The sequence below is a fragment of the Diadema setosum genome, chromosome 10 (assembly GCF_964275005.1).
Source record: "Diadema setosum chromosome 10, eeDiaSeto1, whole genome shotgun sequence".
Lineage (NCBI taxonomy): Eukaryota > Metazoa > Echinodermata > Echinoidea > Diadematoida > Diadematidae > Diadema > Diadema setosum.
Window position 1 is genome coordinate 32,532,703 of NC_092694.1, and position 25,523 is coordinate 32,558,225.

Sequence of the window (25,523 nt, forward strand, 5' to 3'; positions counted from 1 at the left end):
CCGGTCACACTCCCCATGATACTGACGGAGTTGATCCATGAATTCCACCCATTACCCGAAAGAGGAAGGAGGCATCTCCATAGAATTCTCTCCTGCAACCTCTGTCTGCGTAGTGCTTGTACAATGTAGCATCAGTAAGACGCTGTGGTGGCTCAGTGGATAACCAAAGACCATTAATCACGAGGTCCGGTGTTCGAATCCCCTGCATGGCCGCAGCTTGTTGTACCACTTTTCCAGTTATCTATATGCTCATAACCTATAAAGTTCGTTTTAGTCCAATTATTGGGCGCTTGCAAGCATTTGCAGGTATTATATCCTCCGAGCTGCCAAGAAGAAAACCTCAAACCAACCACAATAACCAAAATACAGCGCACAAACGAGCAGATTACAAGGTAATATAACTAATCTGGAGGGGGAATTATGAAATCTTTGCAGGACAAAGGCTTACACATGCGTAATTATACCATCCTGAACATAATAATATTAAGACCTTTATTGTCTGTTTTTTGTTTGATCAAGCCCGTGTCACGTCCTCTTGTTTTCTATGGGATATTTGGCGTTGAAAGTCAAGGGACAATAACATTAGTGTTCAAAATATCATGGTTTATCAATAGATGAGTCATAGAAACCGATAAGTTAATATTAAGTATTCTAAAAGTGAGTGATAATGTGGTAGAACTTATCAAACGTTTGCTTTTTAACAGATATCATGCAGTCCTTCACTTTTCAGCTTGCTTTTTCCCCCACACTGACAGCCATGTTTGTCCTATATTTTCTTGCCACAATGTTTGTGGATTTAACAGTGAACGATAGTGACCGATGAGCAGCTCCGATGTTACTGACTAGCTGACAGGTGTCTAGCCGCGGTGTAGCGATTCCATTTGCCAGATTTGGTCAGAGTGCAACTGGAATGGCTGACCTTCCTTTGCCAGCTCATGAAACTGTATGAGAAATGCTGCGTGACTCTTATACTGAACTTTGCCTTACACTGTTTATAATGAAATTTGGATATTGGTTATTGTGTGAAGAACCTCAATAAAATTAATCCATTAAAGAGGCATTACCATATAATGACGCTCCAAAGAGTCTGAAGAAATATCAACTGAAATACACCCAGGACCGACTTTGAACAAGAACAAGAAAAGATTGCTTATGAATAAATACAATTATATATTCATAATATCATTAACTTCTTCAGCCTACAACAACAATTTTATTGTCTAAACCGTAATGTCACGAGGGCAATCCCGTGTATCTTTTCGTATAATTGAAAATGACAAGCGGACTTCCAAATCATTTTTACGTAAACCCTATACTACCTGTTTAAATTTGTTTGTTTACCCTCACAACCCATTTCACTTGAAGGCAACCTCATGCTTTAAGGGTTATAGGAACCATAAACGTCTCCCGAGCGCATGGGAAGCGTACGTGATATCCTGAAAGAGGAACACAAGACTAGATGAACTTCAAAAAAAGTGCTGCAGTAACTACTTAGCGGCTAGCAGCCGACTGGTTTCCATAGTTACACCCTAATGTTATCTATTTTTCAGACCAGTTAGTTTTCTCCAAGTACATACACCTGGACTGTTTACGGAAGACCAACTAGTGCAACGGGATATTGGCTATGCATCCCAAATCTCAGATGGAAAAATGAAACAAACAAACACATTTAACACACCTCTAAAGGTACAACTTTGCACCTTTCTGGTTTGAAGGGTACAAAGATATTCAAAACTCGAAAAGTTTACTCCCAATTTATACGCATGTGACCACGTGTTTTCAATATTTCCCAGTTCCCTCAATACTTCGGCCCTTTCTATTATGAAAGATAGAATACAACCTGTTTAGTATCGCATATTGAATTTACATGTTTGTCTTATTCTCTTTCCACGTGTGCTTGGCCAAAATAATGGTAGTAGTGACATTTTTAAAATCAGCCACCTCATCTATATGTGATATTCTCCATGTCCTTCAAAGAAAAGATGTTGGAGAATAAACCCTCCTGTATCATTTCTCTGTCGCCCTCCCATGGACACACCCTTGCAGTCCGATAATCAATTAAAGAGCGGATGTCAACATCTTCCCTCCTCGCTTATCACGATTAAATGTGCGCAATAATCACATGAGCAAACTGCCGCGTGGTCAACTGCACCTAGACCTGTAAAGGGATTTTCCACTACGCGTTTAATGCGAATTTATTCCGGACAGCATAATCAAACAGGCAGTGATTAAAATAAAAGAAATTCACTCAAATACTATCATGGTACGTTTATCATGTATCCGTTGCAAATTCATCATATTTCCCGAAACAGTTATTTGGTCGCAGTCAACGTGCAAACGCAGGTGATGATGTCACCAACTCCCAACCATCCCAGTTTGCTTTTACATAGTATCCTACAATACCCTCCCTTGCCAATCACGCTGCAAATGAAATCATATTTTCTGTGCAAAGCCTGGATTGATAGATTATTGCAGCTTACAAGGAATCTGATGTTAAAGCTGTAATTTCATCTTAAATTTCATGTTACCAAGTAAAGAGAGAACATTGAGGGAGGAATATTGAGCTTGGGTTGACATGCACAAAGGATACATGACGTCATCATGTTATCTAATCTGCATAGCGTCAACGTAGCAAATGCAACTATTTTGGGGGAAAGTATATACTGGAAAGTGGTCAGTTCCATTACTTTTGTTTTCGTCAGATTGTAATAAAGTTACCACTCTTTTGTTTGTTAGGGTTTGCCTTGATTATCAAACCGCACCAAAAGTAATCTTGTACACGAGCAAAATTTCCTTTGCAACACATTTCTCTGGTTCCTCAAGGATCGACAGTGGGGTGTGTCGACATTTACTTTGCTGTACTGTATCGTTCCAATTTGTGTTTAATGTTAAAAAAATGGACATTCTTTTACTCTAGAAGTTGAGTGAGTAAATAGCGATCCAATTTATAAGTACGTCTGTGTTCATGAAAAGAGAATAAATTCACCCGACAGTTGGTTGGGATCATGTTCCATGATTAACAAATGGTTATACAAACAAGTAAAACAGAGCAACAATGACCAAGAAGCAGAAACTGGTCGAGTGACGTACGCAGACGTCTGCTATTCGATGATATTATTTACAGAAGAAAAACAAAATATTGGAATGCTGCTAGCGTTTTACCCCTTTTTGTTCTCTTCGTATAAGAAGAGAATAAAATCATATCCTTTCTGTTTGTTGTTGTTGTTGTTATTGTTTGTGTCTTGTTTTATTTCGTTGCTGTCTTTTTTTGTGTGTGCTTTGTTTTGGGTTTATTTCCCCCTCCTACTCCCACCTTAAGGAAAAGGCCCGAGGTATTGTCTGACGACCTTTCATTGGCTGTCCCACTTTCGCTCGAGGAAACTTCCTTTGCCGCAAAATATTGTTGCAATGCCGTTTTCCTTTCTTATGTTTGCGCACATTGTACGAAACTTGTATAACATATTCTTCCCTCTCTACAGCACCCCTCTTTAAAGTGTGTACATGCATGCAGTAACCTCACATAGTGCCTTGCCCAAGGAAGAGGAAACACTTAATAGAATCAAGACGATTAGAAATTTGATTACTATGCATCCGAACATACAAGGAAGAGGCCCGTTACAGTGAAATGAAACTGCATACGTAGCAAGGTATGGATTATACGACTATTTGATATGTCTGAATGCACTGATTGAGAATTGGTGGGTTTCCAGAGCTTGTATTATTTCCTTTCTTTGCTGCATGTTGGGTTTGTTTTCAACGACACCATAGACATTTTGTTGACCACATTTACTCTCGTAACTCTTCTGAAGTGAATATAGCTGTGATGAATGTCGGGCTTACAGTAAGAAGTGTACTCAGGGCAACAAGCGTGTGTCTTCTCTTCTGACCAAATACAGTTTATTTCATTTCAATCTATTTTGTATATCTCAAGAAAAAGTCATACAGAAATCACAATTACGAAAATAACGAAAAGTATGAATTAGATGAAACATTCACCCCAATGGAAATGGAAGTAAACCCAGCGGGCTGTTACAGTTGTATTAGTGACTCTAATCTTGGAAAGCATAAGTAATGTGAATGTGATGAGGCCCATGCACAGTAAGTTTTCTAAAGTCATGGGTCCAAAAATCAAGCATACATCTGATATTTACTAAGTACAGAATTGGATAGAGCCGTCGGTTCTGACAGATCAAAGGTGCAGAAAATTGGTTTGTCATTTTTATTCGGAATGGAATGCAGTGAAAGCAGTTTGCTTGCGACACAGCGTCATTTGTCATTTGCTGAGATAACTGAGACACAACTCCACATATACCCCGCAAAAAAATAAAAGAAGAAGAAAAGAAGCAAAATGTTTTCAATTTGTGAAGCTGACAGACGGCTGTGCTGCATCTATATGTCGAACAAGATTTCCCAAGCACGTCTTGACATTTTCATTTTTCAGGAAGCTTTTCAATTCCCCATTCCTTTGTTGAAAGACAGGGAAGTGGAATGCATTTGCGATCCAAATTCATTTATTTATTTATTCATTCTATCTTTCAAAAAAAAAACAACAACAACAATACGACCAACAATACGGAAATGGTAAATATTCAATCAGGAAAGTACCGACGTGATTGTTGCAGAGGAAACGGTTCCGCAATCTGATTTTCCTTCGCAGCCTGATCTTCAACAACATGTACACCGTTAAGGCGGTAGAATGTCAAAATTGCATTTTAGATTTGATTCGGGTCAGAAACGTCACAATGTCGGGTCTGATTCACGCGAACTGGCGGAAGATGAGATCAGGAAATGTCTCGGAGACGAATTCCTCGCCCCTCCAAGCTTGAGTTCGGCTTTGGAAACTCCCCAATGGTTTACGTTTCGGCCGAATTCTTCAGTGGAAATAATGTACATAAAGAGAGATAAAAGATGCAATAATATATTATTTCTAATGATGGACATTTGAGATATCTAGGCAAGATCACAAATATTATATTACGCTTGTACCAGTTTATGGATCGTCGCATTTGTAGGGCGCACTTCTTCTTGACGCCATACAAACAAACAGACACACAAACGCCCACACCTCACAGACACGGGAACACCATACACATAGGGATAAGCACACGCAGATTATATCAATCATTGGAACCAAAATTGATATTCTTGAGTCACTAAGAGCTCATACCTACGTACTCCAACAGTGCAGCAATATCCTTTCTTAATGGAATCGAATTAAACACTTGACGAATTTCCGCATAACCCTACACGCAAAGACCATCGTTAGACTTGAGAATTAGAATTGGCATTTTCATATAATGACGTCACTATCTGTGGCTTCAATGTAAACTTGAAGACAAAAAAAAAGATTACAAACAAGAGCAGAAATTGCGTAATCATATTCACGTAATAGCGAGGTCTTGAGATACTTTGAACCATATTTCCTTCATTAAACTGATTGTAAGTGTTAATGTAGGTGTACATCTTGTCAAAGCAATAGTCCGGTGAAAATAACGTGCTGTCGTATCCATTTTGATTATTGTGGTCACTGCCAAAGGATCATACGATCATTCGAACTCGTACCGTCATGCCACATCGAGGCATTTTGCAAGACATTTGAAAGTAAAAGTACGAGACAATACTTTGTTACGATGCCGGAATTCAACGTCTACCCAATCTCTCCGGCAGCTTCAAGATCGAAATTCCCTGGAGAACTTCCTTTTTTGGCGGTTTTTCTTTCACCCGTAGGTCGGGAAGGGTTGAGCGTGGCGATCGAGGCGATGAAGCGACCAAAACAAAGGCTGTATGCGAAGAAAACAGATGCGATTTGCATTGTGAATGCCAAGCAAACAAGGTGATTTCTGCACTTGGGGTTTCGGTCCAAACCGCAGGTGAGGTTGGCGAAAGCCTCAACCTGAAGTCAAAAAGGTAACCGACCTCTGGTGTAGCCATCTCTTCCAATGTGTTGTGTTATTGTTCATTCCCTGTCATTCTATTAAAGTGTCTGTTTCTAATTTACTTTAATATTGATGTGTGTGGATTGTTTCCGGGTGTTTTCAAGTGTGAGCTAGTAGCCTCAGGAAATTCCTGTCAGCTCTTGAACAACTGATTGTTGAAAGGCATACATAGAATCAAACTTGAATTTAATTGAAACTGAAATTGAAATTGCAATTGAAATTTAACAAATAACAGTACCGGTTTGATCATGCGAATTACCTAAGCGTAAAAAAAAAAAATGATAATAAAAACTTATAATCAGCTACACATTGTCATGTGTGATCTGTCTCCGGGAGGAAGTACGTAATTTCATCACCAGAAAATTATCAATATTAAACATTCATCGTGCCACACGTTGACTGATTAAACTTTAATGCCAATTTAATTCAAATCCAACCTTTACTTGCATATATATTTTTTAGTTGCCATGGTCATACTATTTGCTTTTAATTCTATCTCATGATAATTATTGGGAATGCAAATGTTCGTCTGATTTTGCTTGTTGAGACACGATAGGAAAATAAGTAATCATATCTCATGTGGTCTGTTTTTTTGAAAGAAAAAACCAACAAGATAAAAAACATAACACAAACTTAAATCCCTGTTTACAAGCACTATGCATATAATCACTTTCCTTCTTCCTATTCTTTTTCTTTCGTTCGTCTCGGTTCGTGGGATACTGGGTCGTGGATGATTATGTAATCGACCTTAGAGATAATTTATTGGGAATGTTCGAACCACTTCCGGGGAAGATGCTCAAGACATGTTGCTGAGAAAGGACTTAAAGTCCTGTCCTGCCTCAATTTGACGGAAATGTAATCATAAAAGGAAATTATGATGAAACTTTAAGCGTGATGAAAGGTTCCATAGAAATGGGTATCAGCAAAAGGGAACAGTAGAATGCGGTTACCCTGTTGCACTTATCAGGCTATATGTTCATTATGATATAATCATGAAGGTTGAATATATCCCTCATAAATTTACAATATAATAAAATGTGTTGCATCTATAGATGATCTGTACGATTATACACCTGGTATGTAATAAATAATTTAGCGTTTTCAAAAGACTTAACATTGTATAATGATGTTTAATCCCCTGCACACTTGACTGTATCATTCGCTAATAAACTGTTTTCCTGGTTATCTAATACTTTTGTGTCTGTTTTCTTCCATAACTATGTCATTGCAGGCAGTCGATTCGTCCCGTTTCTTCTGTCTTTTATTTATTGACTCAATTTTCGTTGTTCCGTCGCTTATATAAGAAACGCATATGGCCTCTGGTTGAGCAGTGGCAGACTGAAGATGCTGCCCTTGATAAATAAGACCTTCTTCTTCTTCTTCTTCTTCTTCTTCTTCTTCTTATTATTATTATTATTATTATTATTATTATTATTGTTATTATCATTATTACTACTACTGCTGCTACTACCACTACTACTACTACTAACAACAACAACAACAATAATAATGATTGTAATAATACTATTATCATTGTTATTTTGGTGCGGTAGGAGGAGCCGATAATTACATTGCATCCATGGAATCACACTACGTTTTCGTGGGTAGTGTGTATTCGTGTGTGTGCAGGTGTGTGTGTGCGTGTGTGTGTGTGTGTGTTGAACTTTGATAGTACGTTCCCTGTAATTTGCTTCTCTGAATTTCAATTATCCATGACATCAGCACCGACTTCAATACAGTGTACTAATGACTTCATCCTTTCCAGCACCTTAGCAGCCGAGATTATTCTATCGGCATCCCCTTAAACCAATAACAAGATTACTTTCTCACCCGAGTCTCTCTGCATTCCTATCACTTATTACTCAACTGAAGAACCTAAAGGTAGTAAACGGACTTGCCTTATTAGTATAATGGCACTGTATACAACAACGCCATATGGTTTTCTGCGCCAACAGGAACTCAAAGAACAGAAATAGAAGGACTACTTCAAGTTGATTCAAGGGAGTCATCCCACAGGAATCTCCAAAGTGTACAGTATATTGTTATTTTTTAACGTTAGTTGGGAACGACGAATAGCAATATTTGCGTTTATTTCATTAAATATGTGTTTAACTAAATTTATCACGGAAAATTGGAAAATTGGAAGGAAAATGGTGACATAATAGCATAGGGAAGGCTCCACTTGAGGACGCTTTGGCATCAGCGCTGCTTCCGTTTAGAATACGAATATCTGTATGGTAATGGTAAATGATTTTGAAAATCCTGTACAGGTGGTGCTATGCGTCATAGACTTTGTCCTATGCCCGTAACAGATTCATCACTTATACCCTTTGACGCTCATTTGCGTTTCAAAGAAAAGTATGGCCTACATTTCCTGCCTAATAATTTCATATTTACTGACCCATACTTTCAGTGTATCTGTTGTTGGGATGCATGTGTACCACGATATGTTTGTAAAACTTTTAAATTATATAATTTTTTTCAGAGGTCGTTAACCTACAATGTAAAGTTTACCTAAAGCCTCTACATAATTGTGTGGCGTGCCGATAGATTTCTCTGCATACTTAACTGTGACAAATTCAGTGATCCATTAGTGTCACAATACAGCGTCCTCTTATTACTGCTTGGAGCAACAACAACAACAACAACAACAACAATAACAACAGCAACAACAACAACAAATTGCATGCAATAATAGAAATTACGTTAATTTGAGTTTGTTACCTAGATGGAAATTTGAAAGGAGAAGCAAAGCATTTAAAAATGGAGAATAGAATATCTATCTTAGTTCATAATTTTTTTTATTTCTTTTTGTATGTAATATTGTATCGCATCATTTCACTGACAGAGATGTATACCTTTGCATATTTTGTCCATTATCACGTATAATTATCATGCGTGGCGTTGGTAGCACACTCTTCATACGATACAGTAGGCGTTCGTGCAGTATGTTTTAATGCCCTCGTGGAGTTCACTGCACTCTCGAACAGTAACTAACACTCACTGATACATTTTATGCATCTGTATCTGCCCAGGGACAAATGGATTTTGTCCCGTAAAGTCCTTGTCCCCACTACTGGCCGAACCGCTAAGCTCTACCTGTAACAATCACTGCGCGTGGAGATTCGTTAATTGATAAGTACGATGAAATGATCAGACGAATACTTCCGCTATTCTCCCTTCGACCTTAATGAAGATGAGTCGCTAATTATTTATCTGTCCTCTTCTGGTGTATTCAGAAAGGGGTGGGGGTGGGAGGGTGGGCGGCATGCAGAGCTGAGGTGAAGCTGCCAAGTTTTGGAAAGGTGAGGTCGCGCCTAAGCAGAATGATCTAAGGGACTGTATGGGGGCTGTCATTAGCCCTCAGGGATATGTTCTATAAACTAATCTGTGTTGTTCTAGTTGAAATATTTTTAATCTCCACCTACGTTGTCATTATAGACCTATGCGTCATTCATACTACGTGGGCATCATTCACCTTGCATATAATACACCCTTTAAGCAAATATGATGATAGTAAGAATAACCAAAAAATGATGACAATTGAACTACATTCAAACAGGGGTGGAAATTGACATGTATTTTTCTCAATGGATTTGAAACTTCTTCCAATACTGGCATGATGAAGCTCGATAACTGCTTTTCTTTCGATAGCGATTGGTTGAAGGCAACGGCGTCTTTATCTTTCTATACATTCACATGTAACAATCAGTGTTATCAATATAATCATTCGTTCATAAAGCATTTGTATCTATATATTTGTATATGTATACATATTATACTTTTACTGTTATAGTGGATATATAAAACATAATTACATGACGGTATAATAATAATAACAATGATAGTGGCCTCTTATAATGCACCATCAAAAATGCTCATGGCGCTGTTACATAATCAACATGAAAGAGTACAGTATACAACCACAGGAGAATCAAATACAATAACATTATGGAACAAATCAATTTAAAAAAAAAGCCAAAATACTACTCATATATACAGAAAGTAATATCAGACTATAAGAAAGTCAATCATAATCATACAGTAATGAGTAAAAAAAATGTAATGATCATATTTCATTCACAATTAAGAATTGCACACAATTATGTTTTGAGGACGTTTGTTATCATACAATATCAGTATATTTGTTTGCGTTTGTGTATATAAGTTTCTTGTCTTCATCCCAAATGTTGTTTTATCTCTGCAGCAGACCGTACAAAATTGTTTTCCATTCATCTGCACACAGGGCGACAGTACTGCACGTTTAACAACGCCCTGCAGTGCCATCCGACCATCGTGGCACAGTCGCCAACGGGGGTCGACCAGCAGGGGTGGAAAATATACAGAGCACCAAAGAGCAAAGGTAAGGCCTCTTCATCATCCAGTTCCTTTAACCCACACACTGCATTCACACAATGCATTAATTATATTGAAAACCATTTCACTTTCGTTATCTTAGCACCTATTGCAATGTATCGCTACTGTTAGTTTTTTCCTATTATTGTTGCCTTCTCTGTACAATTGTATGCATTGTTTTTGTCACTTAAGAAAGTGAGATTTATGTTTGTATATTGTGGAAAAAACGAATAAATATGAACTTGAACTTGAACTTGAACTTGAACCCATTTAAGGATCAGCACCTAAAAAATCTCATTGACATTTTATGCAGCGTGGTTTTCAGTGATTGTGAAAGGTTAAAATCTTTTCCGCTATATTATACGATTCTTTTTTCTCAGATCAGTTCGAATGACAAGATTTTTCTCGTTTTTTTTTCGTTATTCAAACTTTCGCTTGTTTTTCTTTTTTTTTAAAGAATGCAAAAGATGCTAAAGGATTGATGAGTAGAAAGTGATATTAAATATTCTACAATATTGATCATTATACGTTGATTGTTTTTTTTTTATTTTAGGATCATTTTATTCATTATGATGAACGAATGTTTATTCAGAATCAAAAATGGTTGTTGTCACATTGCTTACAGAGGTTTTGGCAATTGCAAATGAAGGGAAATCAAGATAAGAATCAACTGATTGTTGTGTCGCCAAGTGAACTTTTTTTGGTTGTTATTGTTGATGTTTTAAAATGGATCAAGCATGATGAGAAGTAATAGTCGAAGTGGCTGGAACCAAATTATCCGTTTTCCTCATCACGCCTATACGGCGTCTGTGCAAGATAACGTAGGAACTCTGACAAATTTTACAAATATCGATGGCGTGCTGTGTTTCCTGTACAGATAGTCCAAGTTCTTTGTCGTGTCAGGTCGCTGCTGGTTTTCTTGGGTGCGAGGTTGTATAATCTGGGATTACGGAAGCAGGAAAGCGCCTCGAGGGGTCAAAAGAATGTGTTGGCGCACGTTCTCCTCTCTTCAGTCTAGTCAAACACAATCAGGGATGAGACGGGATGCCACCGGATGGTTTCAATTGAGACGAACTAGAAATGACTTTCTCTATTATCTGTGGGTGGGATGAAGCTATGAGTCAATATCTTCATCGTGGTCTTTTTTTTTTTCTCTATCTTGTTACTTTCTCTCATATGTTTCATGTGTGAGAGGATTATCTTACATTTTCCGCCGTAAATTATATTCTATATGTCCCACACGGCCTTCGTCAGCTCAACTACATGTGACATTTTCCCGTGGAACAAAGTGATTAAATCCACTCAAACTGACAAAACGTGTATATCTGATAGCCGCAACTGCAGTACAACTTCATCAACTCTTCTAAAGCTAGTGCAGGTGGGCATGCTAGGCGGGCATCAACAATAAGTCTGTTCTAATTGGGGGGAAGGAGAATAATTGTCGGAGTGGGACCAAAATTGATTCGAGACACACATATCCCAAGGGTGATTACAGGGATGGCCGCTGCAGTGCCCTGGAATAGATTAGAACTTTGCACTGACATGTACATACACCTGTTCTATTTGTAACCCAGGCAGTGTTTCGCATCGAATTATTGTCTACTCTCTCATTGTAACATTGTTAAAGTAAAAAAACAAAACAAAGAGGTCTTTTCACATCAAAAAAGTACTCTCATTTTGAATTGTATAATACTTGATCATAACGCGTTTGACGTTGATTCAGTTTACGTACATTAAGTAAGACCTTGAATGGGTTTCATCTTTTGATCATGGCCAATACAAAAGGAAAGAGCTCAGATGATGACCTCGAGCTGACAAAACATAAATCATTAGATAATCGTCAACGCAATTATAAGGACGTATGATATAACAATTATTTTGATGTAGCCGTGAAAACATTTTAAGTTTTACTATTGTACGTATTTATTTTATTAATCAATCAATTAATTAATTATTGATTCATTAATCTATTTATGTATCTATTAATTTTTTATTTACTTATTTATTTATTTTACTTTACCATTTTTTAGATTATAGGGAAGGCACCCCAAATAAACTAGATTAATTGATATTCAATGGTTTCGCCTACTAAACAAGGTATGGTTGTATATCCCATTGAAATTCGAACCAGATTACTATGCCGGGATCACGTGTACGTATCGATGTTGGCAGAGCATCCGGGTATTTGCCAACATGCACGCCTCCAGCCGAGTGGCGACCCTCTCTTTCTACTATTACATCTGGGAGACCAAGGCGAAAGCGAACGACGGTCTACTACCAGAGATACGAATCAGAGGTAACCATGTAAACGATTCCCACCCAAGACCAGTACTTCTTCTTCTTCTTCTTCCTCCTCCTCCTTCTTCTTCTTTTGAGCTAAAGTACTACGCTAGAATGATTACGTGCCAATAACAGTGAAGGTACTGGTATACCATAATTCGTTGGTGCTATTGTTGTAAATGAAGTAAAAGTTTTATGTATGGTGATGATGATAGTGATGATATGATGATAGTAATGGTAACAGATTCGACTGAAACTATTGGATATGAACTGGTATACAGAGACATTTTTCTTTTCATTTTAGTAATTTTCATCTTTAAAGATTGTGAACTCGCTCTTGTACATTTTGTCTGATTCTAAGCGTGTCATAACCTTCACGCCAATTCTTAGCAAGAGATTCATGTTCATAAGGTGTTTATCTTTCCGTCTGCTTTCTACGGTAGATCGTGAAGTCGTGAATTCAATCTTCTGGAACAGTAATTTGGGATCATCGTATACAATTTATCGTATGGAAAAGTAAAGGAAAAGAGAAAGTAAGATTGCTAGTTGTTGGAAAAGCAATGGGGGGGGGTATAGAGAAGCGCCGTTTGCAGGTATTCCATTATGTGCTTTAAATATTTTAGATTCAATAATGTATACCCTTCCATTACGTGCGGGAACTTCAGTGATTTTGGAAGGATATTTCATAGCATTCATTGTTCGGACTTTGAACTTGCGGTAAATATGCGTATTTACCTTTGTTTGATGTTATTTTCGTCCCTCATTTTTATGATTCTTGGTCATTTTATTAAGGCTGCCAAAACAAGGAGCTCTGGAGATCGACGAACCAGCCCATGTCCGAGGAGAACGGAGAGTGGGTAGGCGTGGTCCTACCAATCCAGTGTGCCGATACGTTCAGCGTGAGTATCTTGTCCATAGGACCAAACATGGTGTGCTTAAAGGCATGGTACAGTATTAGTGGAGATGAGAATTGGGCTTTTAACTTTTTGTGAGATACCAAGAAAACACTTATGATATATTACATAACATACCATTTTAAATGGAATTCAAGTTTGTTTGATGAAAATCAGGTTTGGAATGACTGAAACATCCAAAAACAAAGTAAAACAAAGCGATCGTAATAAAGTGTGGGTCCCACACTTTATAAGAATCGCTCTTTTTTTGTTGTTGAATATCTCAGCCATATCAAAACCCATTTTCATCAAATAAACGTTGAATTCCTCATAGAATTACATGCTCTTTCATATTTCATAAGAGGTTTCTCATCATCTCACCAAAAAATGTTAGAAACCTGAAATTAGGTCTCAACCAAAACTATACGATCCCTTTAAAATGCCATGGTTTTAGGAATAACAGTACAGACGATGACACGTATTCCCCAACACGTTATCATGCATGTTTTCTCAGCGAAGAAGAACGTTGAAAGCGCTGCCAGGGAAGACTATTTATCTATTTATCTATTTATTTACTTTTTTTTTGATGCTGTATAAAAAGTCGCACAGAGAAACGAATTACATTGGACAACATACGAACGATGTGAGAGGTGTCTGTTCCCGAGGACTGCTTCAGAATTCCTTAAAGGCATCAAGATAACTAGCGTTCTGTTGACAGTTTTCGACTGTAAACAAAGAATGTTGTCATGAAACATTTCTCCATGTTGACACATGCTTATAGATCCAAAACCGTTAGAACTTACCAGTCGATGTGTGTGTGTGTGTGTGTGTATGTGTGTGTGTGTGTGTGTGTGTGTGTGTGTGTGTGTGTGTGTGTTGTGGGAGGGGGCGGGGGATTTCCCCCACAAAGTGCAGAGGGAGGTCGTGCGATCCGGCGCACGCCGCATTTACGGCAATGCGAGCGTGTCGGTGTCGAGTCGTTTTACGTAATTCCTGCGAAGCGATGACATCCCGGCCTAAGCCCGCTCAGCACGCGGGTTCCTGCAGGCTTTAGCTGTATCAAGATGTTGTGGTGGTGGTTCCCTCAATTTGACACGCTCTATTTTGTGTATGGAATGCAAACTAAAGACCCATTCCCTCAAAAAAGTGCAAACAAAAAAAAAAAAACCAGAAGAAAATATAAATCCTGTGAAACACAACGAATATGAAAAAAAAAAGAAGAGAAAAAGAAAATCAAACGCAAAATAAACCTATCCTTAAGATTCCTTATTGCATATTCATCCATGACATGTAAAACACTAAGACTGCTGTTAGCCTCTAAGTTTCGATTGTGTTGAGCAAAATGAATTTAATCACTTGAAGCGCGCAGTAAGTTCAATAAGAATGATATGTTTTGTTTCTTCATGTTGATTAAATAGAACATCTTGATACCCCTTTTAGGTTAAACCATGCTGGCATGTTTACATAAATAGGCCTTAGGTGTGGAGGCGTTGAAAATGTGACCCATGATTCGCAAATTGTATTCGCGGTAGGGCGAAGCCATGCATCATTCGTGTAACAGATGGGCATCACAACATGCCCTGAATTTAGATATATGACCAGCGGGCACCGCCTTTACCCCAAGGAATTGAAAAAATCTTTCATTCCTTTTAGTCGTGACGTTAACGCATCGTGGATACCTGGCACGCCGCAGTTTACGATAACAGTTATTTGATGCTTTGCATAGTAATTCGGCGTGGCCGAGCAAACCCAAGATAAGGCTCGAAACGTACAAGCGAGCGCGGTGCGCAGCGAAATATGAAATGAGAAGCGCTTACTGTATCCAGGGGGCATTGTTGCTTCGCTGTCTTATCCCTAGACAACAGGCCGATGGGAATCTGTAGCAGTTCTCCGACCTGGCGGGGCTCGGACCGAGAGTTGGCGCCCTTCCGGAAATACCGGATATCTCTGACGTAAAATGAAATCAAGTCCACCGAGCGACCGCGACGTAAACTGACCTTGCTGATTTTAGTCACGGTTTCTCTAACTTGTTTTCATCTAAAAATAGTTCGAAGATGCAGAGACAGAGGGAGTGAGAAAGTTTCGAGGAATGAAATAGAGCTTCCCCCTCACCATTACATTGCCTCCACGCATGTAATTCGTTTAATTATAATTGCTCCGTTTTTAATTCTCATCTGCAGTCAAAACGCTGGTCAGAGACGAAACAGAGCACAGACAAATTCTATGAACTGAATCATTACATGATTTAGATCTGACACAGAATCACAGCCAACTCTTCGACAATATCAATTACAAACCTTTTCCTGCGTACTCCAACTTATTCCTATATTTGTTGCTCCGCATAAACAAAGTAAAATAATGTTAGGCATTTACTTAGCAAAAAAAAAAAATGCTGGAGGGGAATAAGAAATAAACATTTCAGGGCTTTTGCAATGAGTAAAAGCAGAATTACGAAATTTCATAATCCGCTTAATGTTAATCATAGTTTAGTGTAGGTAGGTATATGTGTTGTCATAATTATCATGGTATGATTGACATTTTTTGTGCCGATTCAATTTTAGGTATGATATCCATTGAAATCGTCCGACTGATTTTAATGCATTATATTAGTTGTTTTCTTTTGATTCAAGACGCTGTTACCACCCCTGTGCATTTCATGTAGGGTAGGGGCTTCTGTCAATATAATAGTGTAAGCACAACAGATCATAAATATGAATGGCACTAAAGATAGTCTGAGGAATTCCCAACGTGAATGTCACCCAGTAACTTAAGCTCAAGACATCAGTTAGATTAAAATGTCAACAGAAATGCCAAGTAGTGATTCAAATCTGAACTCCACACTATCACTGCTGTGGAATTAATGTCATCTGCTTTAGCGGGGATGACTAATTTATTTATGATAGGTCTACGAGTCGGGATACTAGTACCCTGAATTTCAAGTAAAATAATGATTACATAGGGCCAATGGGGAAAGAAAGATGGGGAAACCGAAAAGTAAAACCCCAAAAGAACAAATTGACTATATGTGACGGTGCACTTCAAAACGAACATAAAGTCGCACACACTGATTTTGCGTGAGGACTGAAAATAAGTGAAATGGGTCAACCTAGCTGAACTTGACGTTTTCATATTTTCTGAAAGAGCGGGTCTTCTTTTACATTATGCTAAAATTTGGTATCATAAAACAGGCAGGAAAGTGTGGTTTTTTTTTTTCAGCAGTTTATCTCGAACATTTTTGGTAGGATAGTGTGATAAGGTGTGTCTTCAGAATCCCTTTTTCATTTCTGAAAAACCTTGTCCACACTCTTCATTTTCAACTCTAATAACTTTTGAAAGGATAGTGCTACTGCTTTGAAAGTTGGCATTAATTATGGACAGAATGTGTTAATGAGGCATGCTTAATTTCAGTTTAATCTGATAATCCCTTCATTGTTGTTACTCTGGTGGTTTACTTCCTGTTTTTTGTCCCATTCATCGCACAGCCAGCACGGTGTGGTAAAGATTAAGCCCTTGAATAGACACTGTACTTCAGAGCCTCTTTTCTCAGTTCACACTTTTCCTGAGTTTGTGCTTTCTTTCCAATATTTAGATAGGTTAGGAGAGTCCATTTGATTTGAGTTATACTCTTTCAGAATATGGTCTTAACTAAAAATTCATGTCTGGCGACTTTGTGTTTGTTTTGAGGTGCAGGGTCACATATTAATTCAGTATCTGTTTTAATTCAATTGCCTTAAATTAAATTCCGGTTTGTTGTCGTTTTTTTCCGGATGGAACTTAATGACTTTGGTCCCAAAGTTGCTCGCGAACCAGTATCTGATTCCTTATAGAATCCACGTTGAACGATTCATTATACAAAATATCGAGGAACAGATTCCGAAAGGCATTCAACAATTTTATTTATTATGCAAACCAAAATGTCGTCCTTTACGTCTCTCCCACTCAGCTCCTTTGTTTTTATATGTCACATTTTATTCAATAATTGTTCTCGGTTTTTTTTCTTTGTAGTTTACGTATTGTTAAATGCTGATATTGTAGACAGGCACAGAATGTTTCTTTTGTTTTTTCATAGTAGCTGTTTCCCAATCTTGCAAGCACCTTCTACTAAAGCGAAGATTGCCCGTATTACAGAAACGTACAGACATTTGCCATGTGGGTGTAGAGCAAACCAATATATCGCAGGTATACCCCTTTTCCGGCCAGTATTCCTCCGCTATTGATTAGGAGTTATCGCTGTGCCATCGACAATCTGATTTCATCGACAAGGCGTTCGTCGGTGATGGCAGCATGATGGTTTTCCACACCCATTTATAGATCTGACCCATCTAGATTCGTCTCAAACGCTCTTCTAAAAACAGCCATCCAGGATTCGGGAAGGATTAACATAACCTGTTGAACAAGCGCGATAAAGGAGATTGTCAACCTCTGGAGAATGTCCTCTGACGTAAAGTGTTGGTGGGAAGAGGGGGAATGACCGCAGATAATCCAAATATTGTTGTTTATTTTCATACTTTGTATGGTAGTGTACTACTTTTAGAATAGTTTTGCACGTGTGTTGTGGCGTGGATATTATTGTTACTTGATTTTTAAACAAGCATTCCATACTTGCTTCTTCTTCTGGTCATAATGCTATATAGTTAAAAACTTTTGTTTTGTTTTGGTCAAAGATCACATGCTGCTATTAGCAGAGTCCACTGCCAAGTATCTATTGCTCTACACAGATGTTGTGATAAACCTATCCCTATAAACGCAAATCGTCGTGTAAGGCAAAGTCAGTGTTGCTGCCTCTCTATGCATTGCACTGATTTTGACATTTAAAGAATTTTATGCCGCAATCTCTCAGTTGTGTTTGACCCTTGGCATTAACCGTTATTGAGTGATTATAATCAGTGTCTTAGGGAAAATGAGTCCAAAACATCTGAACCACCAGCCAGCTAGAAATAGACGTGACTTATAGCTACAGGAATCGCTCACACAGATTCGTGAACATTATCCAATTTGGTCTTATTAGAGAAAAGAGAATGAGAGGTGATTATGTTCCTCACAGACATTAATTATCTGTCGTTCGATTTAGATGGTTTCATTTACCTGTTTTGAACTTCTTTAAATAGCCAACCTACTATACATTATGTAAATAACAAGTCAGTAAGCGGAAACATGGACATACACACAAAAAAAAAATGTTATAGATATCACAATATACATAAATAGTACACACAGATTATTGAATACATCAACATAACGCCTACACAGATAAGGCGCAAATAATTGCTAAAAAACACGCTTGCATGTTGTCTTATTAACATACGTCATGTATCTGTACTGTTTCACCGTGCATGCTTCTGCATATTATAGGTTAAATCTTTGATAAAGTAGATTTGAGCGCAATCATGTAATTACATGTTTGTCAAGTATTATAATACACTCCTAGTTTCCTCCGTCTTCTGTGAAATGGTATCTGTGGATCTCTTCTACGCGGATTTGCTTCACACTCGTAGCTTTGACAGTACTGATAAGCCCAATTGCTAAATTGGTTAAGAAAAGGACTTCAGCGACTCAGATGTGATAGCGAAGAAAATAAAACAAAAACAAACATAGATAGCTGTACCCTCTTCAGATGGTTCTCGTCATATCACAGCCCGGCTCAGCCTTGCCGTGCTCCCGATAACCAGGGAGGTGGAAGAGCTCTCCCTGCGATAACCAGTCTGCATGATCAAACCAAGGAGGTTCTAGCTCCCCGGGTAACCCTCTTGATCAAACCAACTACTAGTAGCTTGTCAAGGAAGTCCGCCAGATCTTGTCCCGAAATACCATGCTCATGCAGCTCCTTCACCGGGGTCCCCGGGGACTGTGATAACACAAATATGCGCTTGTCATCGGCTGCGAGTATTCCAAAAATCACATCCACTTCTCGCGATAGAATATCTTCGAGTTGTCAAGTGTTCGATAGCTACAGCCGGTGCTGATGATATTTTCACTCCTCACGTGGTAGCACAGTTCCTCTTTCTTCTTTTTCTTCTTTTTTTTTTTCAATCTGACGGCTGATTACAGTAAGTACTTAACAATAAAAACAAGCTATTCCGCGACGCATCCAACTACTTCCACCGTCATGGGGCAACGCGCAACGCTACAACTAATTATAAGAATGATGCGAAATCTACGCAGCCCAGAAGAACAAACTGTTTTCCCGTTCAAACGCGATGACCTTGATAAGATGCGACAAGAATAGCGATCGTTGAAAGGTTATTCATAGATCAAAGACATCAGTTTTCTTGGAACTTACTGCTCTGACAAACACGGCTATGAATACTCAAAATATGGCACGAATTCAAAACAATTTACATTGCAAGCTATTGAAATATAGAGTCAACGGGGCAGATATTATTTGTTGTTGTTGTTGTTTTTTTTTTTTGCACAGGTGCAATATATATATATATATATATATATATATATATATATATATATATATATATATATATATATATATAATTATATATATATATATACACGTAACTCTGAAATCCAAATTCATGATTTTTTTTTTTTTTTTCATGCTGCACTATATTGACCAGCATCTGGTCGGAAATTGATTGATCTCGTCTGTCAGTGTCATGATTTTTTTTTTTCAGAAAATAACCGTTTAATAATAATATTATAAACAACATTTCAATTAGAAGCTAATAGCAACAGATAAATCGCAAGGAGAAATAAAGGTACGGTCTGTTTAGTTATGTATCTTTTTTGTATCCAAATGAAACAAAAATGACGTCTAAGCATAATAATGTAGAAAATTTTTCAGACAATGAGGAGATCAGGATATTGAAAGAAATAAGGGTTTGGAATTGAGCGTGATTGGCAATTTGCTTGTTCAACAGCACAGGTGCAAAATGTATCGAAGTAACAGATGTTGTGGATGCTACAATGCATGTTCTATTTCGTCATCCGTCAAAGGTTCCACAAATTGAATGTTTCTTATGAAAAGGCCTACAGTTTCTTACCGCCAGGATTTCCAACAGAGGTTATCATTGCGATTAGGAAACTACAGCTCTTAGTGCGGGATAATCATAATGTTATTTCGACATTTTTTTAGGTCAAATGCTTTCAATATTTTCTAGACACTCAACGTCATTAGACTCACATCTTCATAATCATCGGAAGGACAAAATTAATCGCTGTTTGTGTACCCTTGCCATCATAATCCGATGCTTCGACGAGGCTGTCTGGGAAATCTGCACGCAAGGCGGAGATCTCGCTCTTACAAGTGTATTATGCACACTGCCAGAATGTGGAATTATGGGTAGCAGGAGTGACGTCATGGACACTTGGAAGTTGTCCAAACTAATTCACGGTTGGCCAAAGATTGGCGATATGCTACAATACGTGTCACATGATGGGCGGTATAATGACAGATATGATCGCTCCACGAAGACACGAGTTACTCATGAAACAATCATTCTCCAAACGCAATGCATGAGATAGAACGATTGAAGGACTATATAGGACTTCAAATGTAGATCACACACGGTCAACGGTATATGACGAAGAGATGATATACATTATCTCTCCGCACCCGTCCACTCCCCTTTTGCTTGCCAGTGCTAGGTTTTCTGTCATAGCGATTGCAGCAGGCCTACTGCTGTCAGACATCAACTTGAATAGGCATAAAATCTACCACTCAACTTTCGCTCCGTTTCTGTTGCTCTAAACTGTAACAAGAAACAAACAAGCTAACTAACTAACAGAACATGACATCTTAGTTGTTGATGTTACTACTTATTGTCTTTATACCTGTGATTACCGTCTTTCAGGTCATATTTGAAGGGATTATTACTTCCGGAGGTCAGGTGGCGGCTGTTGACAACATTGTCCTGTCTGAGGGAAGATCGAACACGAGTAAGTTAGAGACATTTGAATGAATTCATTCGTTGTTATCCCCTAATTATTAGCTCCTGTTCCTGAGATATTTGTCATGTGAAGTTGTATTCTTCTTCTTCTTCTTTTTATTATTATTATCATTATCATTATTATTAGTGTTATTATTATTATTATTATTATTATTATTATTATTATTATTATTATTATTATTATTATTGTTATTATTGTCATCATCATCATTATTATCCTCAATGTTATCATTTTCCAACACATGGTTTTGATGTAAATCCTCTTTCCTCCTTGAATATTTGGAGAAAACGTAAAAAAAGCGATAATTAGACAAAATTTACGTGATTGACAGCTAGGTGCATGATAGGATATGAAAGAGAGGATGGAAATGAATCAAGTTGAATCACTATATACTAATAAGATGTCTGTGATAGCAAACTAATATCTTCACTTTGTGGAGATGCACAATAATTATAGCTTGAGTGTATTTATGTTTACACACATTTATGTTTTATTGACATTTTTATACATTTACATTTATGTACAAGGTAGCAGCCCTGCTGGAAGAAGACAGTGTCCCACAATGTGTTCACGATACGTCTACATTGCCGGCTTTGTGAAAACACTCGAATTTACCAGTGCAAAGATGATTTCACACTGTTTTGTGGTTTTCCACAGAGAGTTCACAGAGTAATGCCCTACATGTATATCAAACTGTGTGAAGTTATGAATAACAGGGTGTTCGCAATATTAAACCGCTCGACATTTCACAATGTGTTTCACATTGTGTTTCACACTGTGTGACACTGTGTGACACTTTCCAGCAGGGAGCGATGCATCGCATTATGAATGTAGTCATTTTTCCTTTTTTCATTCCCATCGTACTTTGATGTCTGCCATGGCAATGAATGATTATTATAGTTATTGTCATTTCTCTCGATCCCTCCCCGTCCTTTCCTAATCCGCTTAAGACGCCCTCCCCCAGCCAAGCATAGCGGTTGTCCGCCCAACCTTGCCGTCATCAACGGTTCAAACGCGGCCTGGCGTCCGACCGTCGGTGAGCTATCGACCGGGAAAGCCAAGAGAACCTCACCCTACGGCCCCGACGAAGCCGTCGAGATCGTCGAGACCGTCATCGGCCACGATACCGACGGCGAGGTCGACCGCGAAGTCACAGACTACGCAAAGGACAACCAGTAAGTTCTCTATACATAGCAAAAAAAGGATACACCATTGATACAAAAGAGAAAAAGAAATCATTTGCCGAAGAAAGAATGCTGCACATATAATCGGAATACGATTACGGTAAAAGACTAAAAGTCAAGAAGCGGATAGTTTCAGTAGTTCATGCACTTGGAATATGATTATTCTATACATAGCTGCAATTGCATACACAGACTCCATTCACCCATTATATGAATTAGAATTTCCTTGTCCGTATCGACGTTTGTTTGTTTTCATATTTGCTAATTCAATAAGGTTTCTCCTGCAAAATTTCTTATTATTCATCATTATTTTTTTCTTTTTGGCAAAATAATGACATGAAAGAATCTGTCGTTCTTGTCTTTTGATACTGAAGAAGGAGACCGCTTTTATTTACGAGCACCAAAACGACTTTTGGACGCTGATGAAGAAGAATAACATGCAGGGATATGATGTTATGAATGTCAGCAAAGTTTGAGATGCCCACAACGCACAGATGTACGCGTAATTATACACCTGACAATGGGGTGAGGACTTGGAATGGGTAGTTATCCTCTACCAGGAATACCAGACATTTTGGCCATGAACAACGACAGGTGTTAATGAGACATTCTTACCATGTAACTTTTATCCCAAACGCAGCTCTTTCTTTCATCATCTATCTTTTTATCATTATTGAAAGAGTTCTATTAAAATTACCGATTCACTGGGCCAGGAAAAAATTCTAAATTGCCATAGGTGAAATAAAAATGTCGAACAAATTTTTGCCCGGGTTTGCCAATAATTTATAATCTGTGAGTTTCAAAAATAATCCCTCTTTCTGTATTTCTTTAAAATCTGGTTTTTTTTTTAAGTCTTTTGTTGTTGTTTAACTCCATGGGTTAATAGCCGATGTGTTAGCGTACCTGCTGCTTCGAAGAATTTTCGCCTCGCACTTAGGTGCACGCCAGAGTCAACCCACCCACACCCACCCACTCACTCGCTCAGCTCGTCGCTGCTTCGAGCAAGCGTTGAGTGACGTGTATATCATCATAATTCGAGGCAAATTCTTGCCCAGTTAGTCGCTAGTGATATCTTACGGTCTTCAGTACACTCTATACGTTAAAAATGACCACGCCCCTTCACCCCACGTTCTGTGTCACTCTGAGTACACATAACAGGGTCATCCACTCCGAGTTCAGAAAGACACAGTAGTAATTCACGTTATTCGATATTGGTCTATAGTGAGAAGTATAGAAGAATGACGGCTGCAAGTGCATGTAACAACTTCTGAAAAAAAAAAGAAATCATGTGATTAATATTTACATTATTCTGTTATAATGATAATGATTAGAAATACTAGTTTCAAAATAATAATCAATGACAATGCATAACAATAATTATTAATCTTGACTGTATTGCACGTTTAAATGGGAGAATGCAGATGCGACAATGCGATACGATTTGTTTATTTATTTGTTTACTTTCTTACTTATTTTCTTACTTATCATTCATTCATGTATCTATACAATTTTTATCAATCAATCTATTATCTCTCCATCTATCTATAATTGAACGTCTACCTCGTTTACAGTAACTGCGACCATGGATGGAACTGCCCTTCCCACTGAACTAATTCTGCCTACTGATCAAACCTTGCCAACTGTCATCGCAGAGGGCGCTACAGGAGCCGGCAGAGGTCAGATTAAGACACTTTGTGTATATTATTGCGGTAGATTGCCAATGTATTTTCTTATAACCTACTGATATTTACTTGATATTACATAATACAACATTCTACTCGCCACAAAACCTTCCTGGTACATGAACTCGTCAAGGAAAATGGACGGTATAAGTCACATTTTTTTTTTTCTTTGTGCTTGAATGTGTGTTGACGATTACACATACTATTCTTCATGACCTGTGCGTCTTGATGGAATCATTCTCTAGTTTGTTTGTTTGTTTTTTTTTTTTTTTAACGAGCAAAATAAGAACAAAAGAACAGGAAATTCATGCAGGAGACTAGATCAACCTACTCTTGCATCTTTCATATATTCAGATTGCTTTGTTAGTTCAGCAATAGTTAGTAATAAATTGTTTATGAAGAGACTGTAAACTTACTGACTACAAGCCTTATGTAGCAGTCGTGTGTGTCCGCTCTATTTCAGACATTTTTGATTCGATATTTGTTTTTTAAAAGTCGCAGCAACTATTGTACTTCATTACGGTATTATACTTATTGTGTGCAATTATGTGTATTCAAATGTCTTCAAATTGTGTTTTCGTTGGAAATGAAATGAAATGTAATGATAATTTCATTGAAATATTGTCCTCTTTTATGAGGTCAGGGGACGAACGAAATTTCCTATAATAAAAATACAGTATCATATCTCAGTGTATCATACATGACATAGCACGATTCAATTGCAATAATAAGCATCAAGATCGTGTCATACAGTTTTCAGAAAGACTATCAGTTATGTATTTAATTTTTACAAGTGATTGTTATAACTTCTATTGATTGATACCATAACATGATGCAATGTATAGTACATTGCACATAATACTCATAATTATACTCACTTGAATATCGTTCTCTTATCATCCTCATTATTCCGTCTGGTACCAGGACATTCGACCAGCATACCCAAGCTGCTTGTCGCCCTGGCTCTTTGCATCTGCACTCTGACAATTTGCATCCACTGCGTCATCTACAAACGGCAAAAGTAAGTAATCAAACACTGCTTGAAGAGAATAGCGGTGATGATGATGATGATGATATCACACTATTTTTTAATAGACTAGTGATCGTGATCATGATCCCTGTGTCTGCTGAAATATTGTAGTGATTGAATACAATATTTTGATTTGAATTAACATCAGTTCCCTGTAAAACTTCACATTCGGAAACAAAACAAACAAAACGTCTCAATCAAATCCTCTGAGTGCAGATGTCTGTTTATATAAAAGCAAAGTCTCTCTCTCTCTCTCTCTT

At 37.9% G+C, this 25,523-nt stretch overlaps 1 protein-coding gene across 1 annotated transcript in view; it reads left to right on the plus strand.

The window, feature by feature from the left end:
* LOC140233947 (uncharacterized) overlaps positions 1–25,523 on the plus strand; it is a 28,589-nt gene that overhangs the window by 1,055 nt on the left and 2,011 nt on the right. The window contains exons 2-8 of the mRNA XM_072314034.1: positions 10,183–10,299; positions 12,424–12,588; positions 13,365–13,471; positions 21,271–21,355; positions 22,318–22,542; positions 24,123–24,227; positions 25,158–25,254. Coding sequence (XP_072170135.1) covers positions 10,183–10,299; positions 12,424–12,588; positions 13,365–13,471; positions 21,271–21,355; positions 22,318–22,542; positions 24,123–24,227; positions 25,158–25,254 — 901 coding nt within the window. The remainder of the gene's footprint in view (positions 1–10,182; positions 10,300–12,423; positions 12,589–13,364; positions 13,472–21,270; positions 21,356–22,317; positions 22,543–24,122; positions 24,228–25,157; positions 25,255–25,523) is intronic.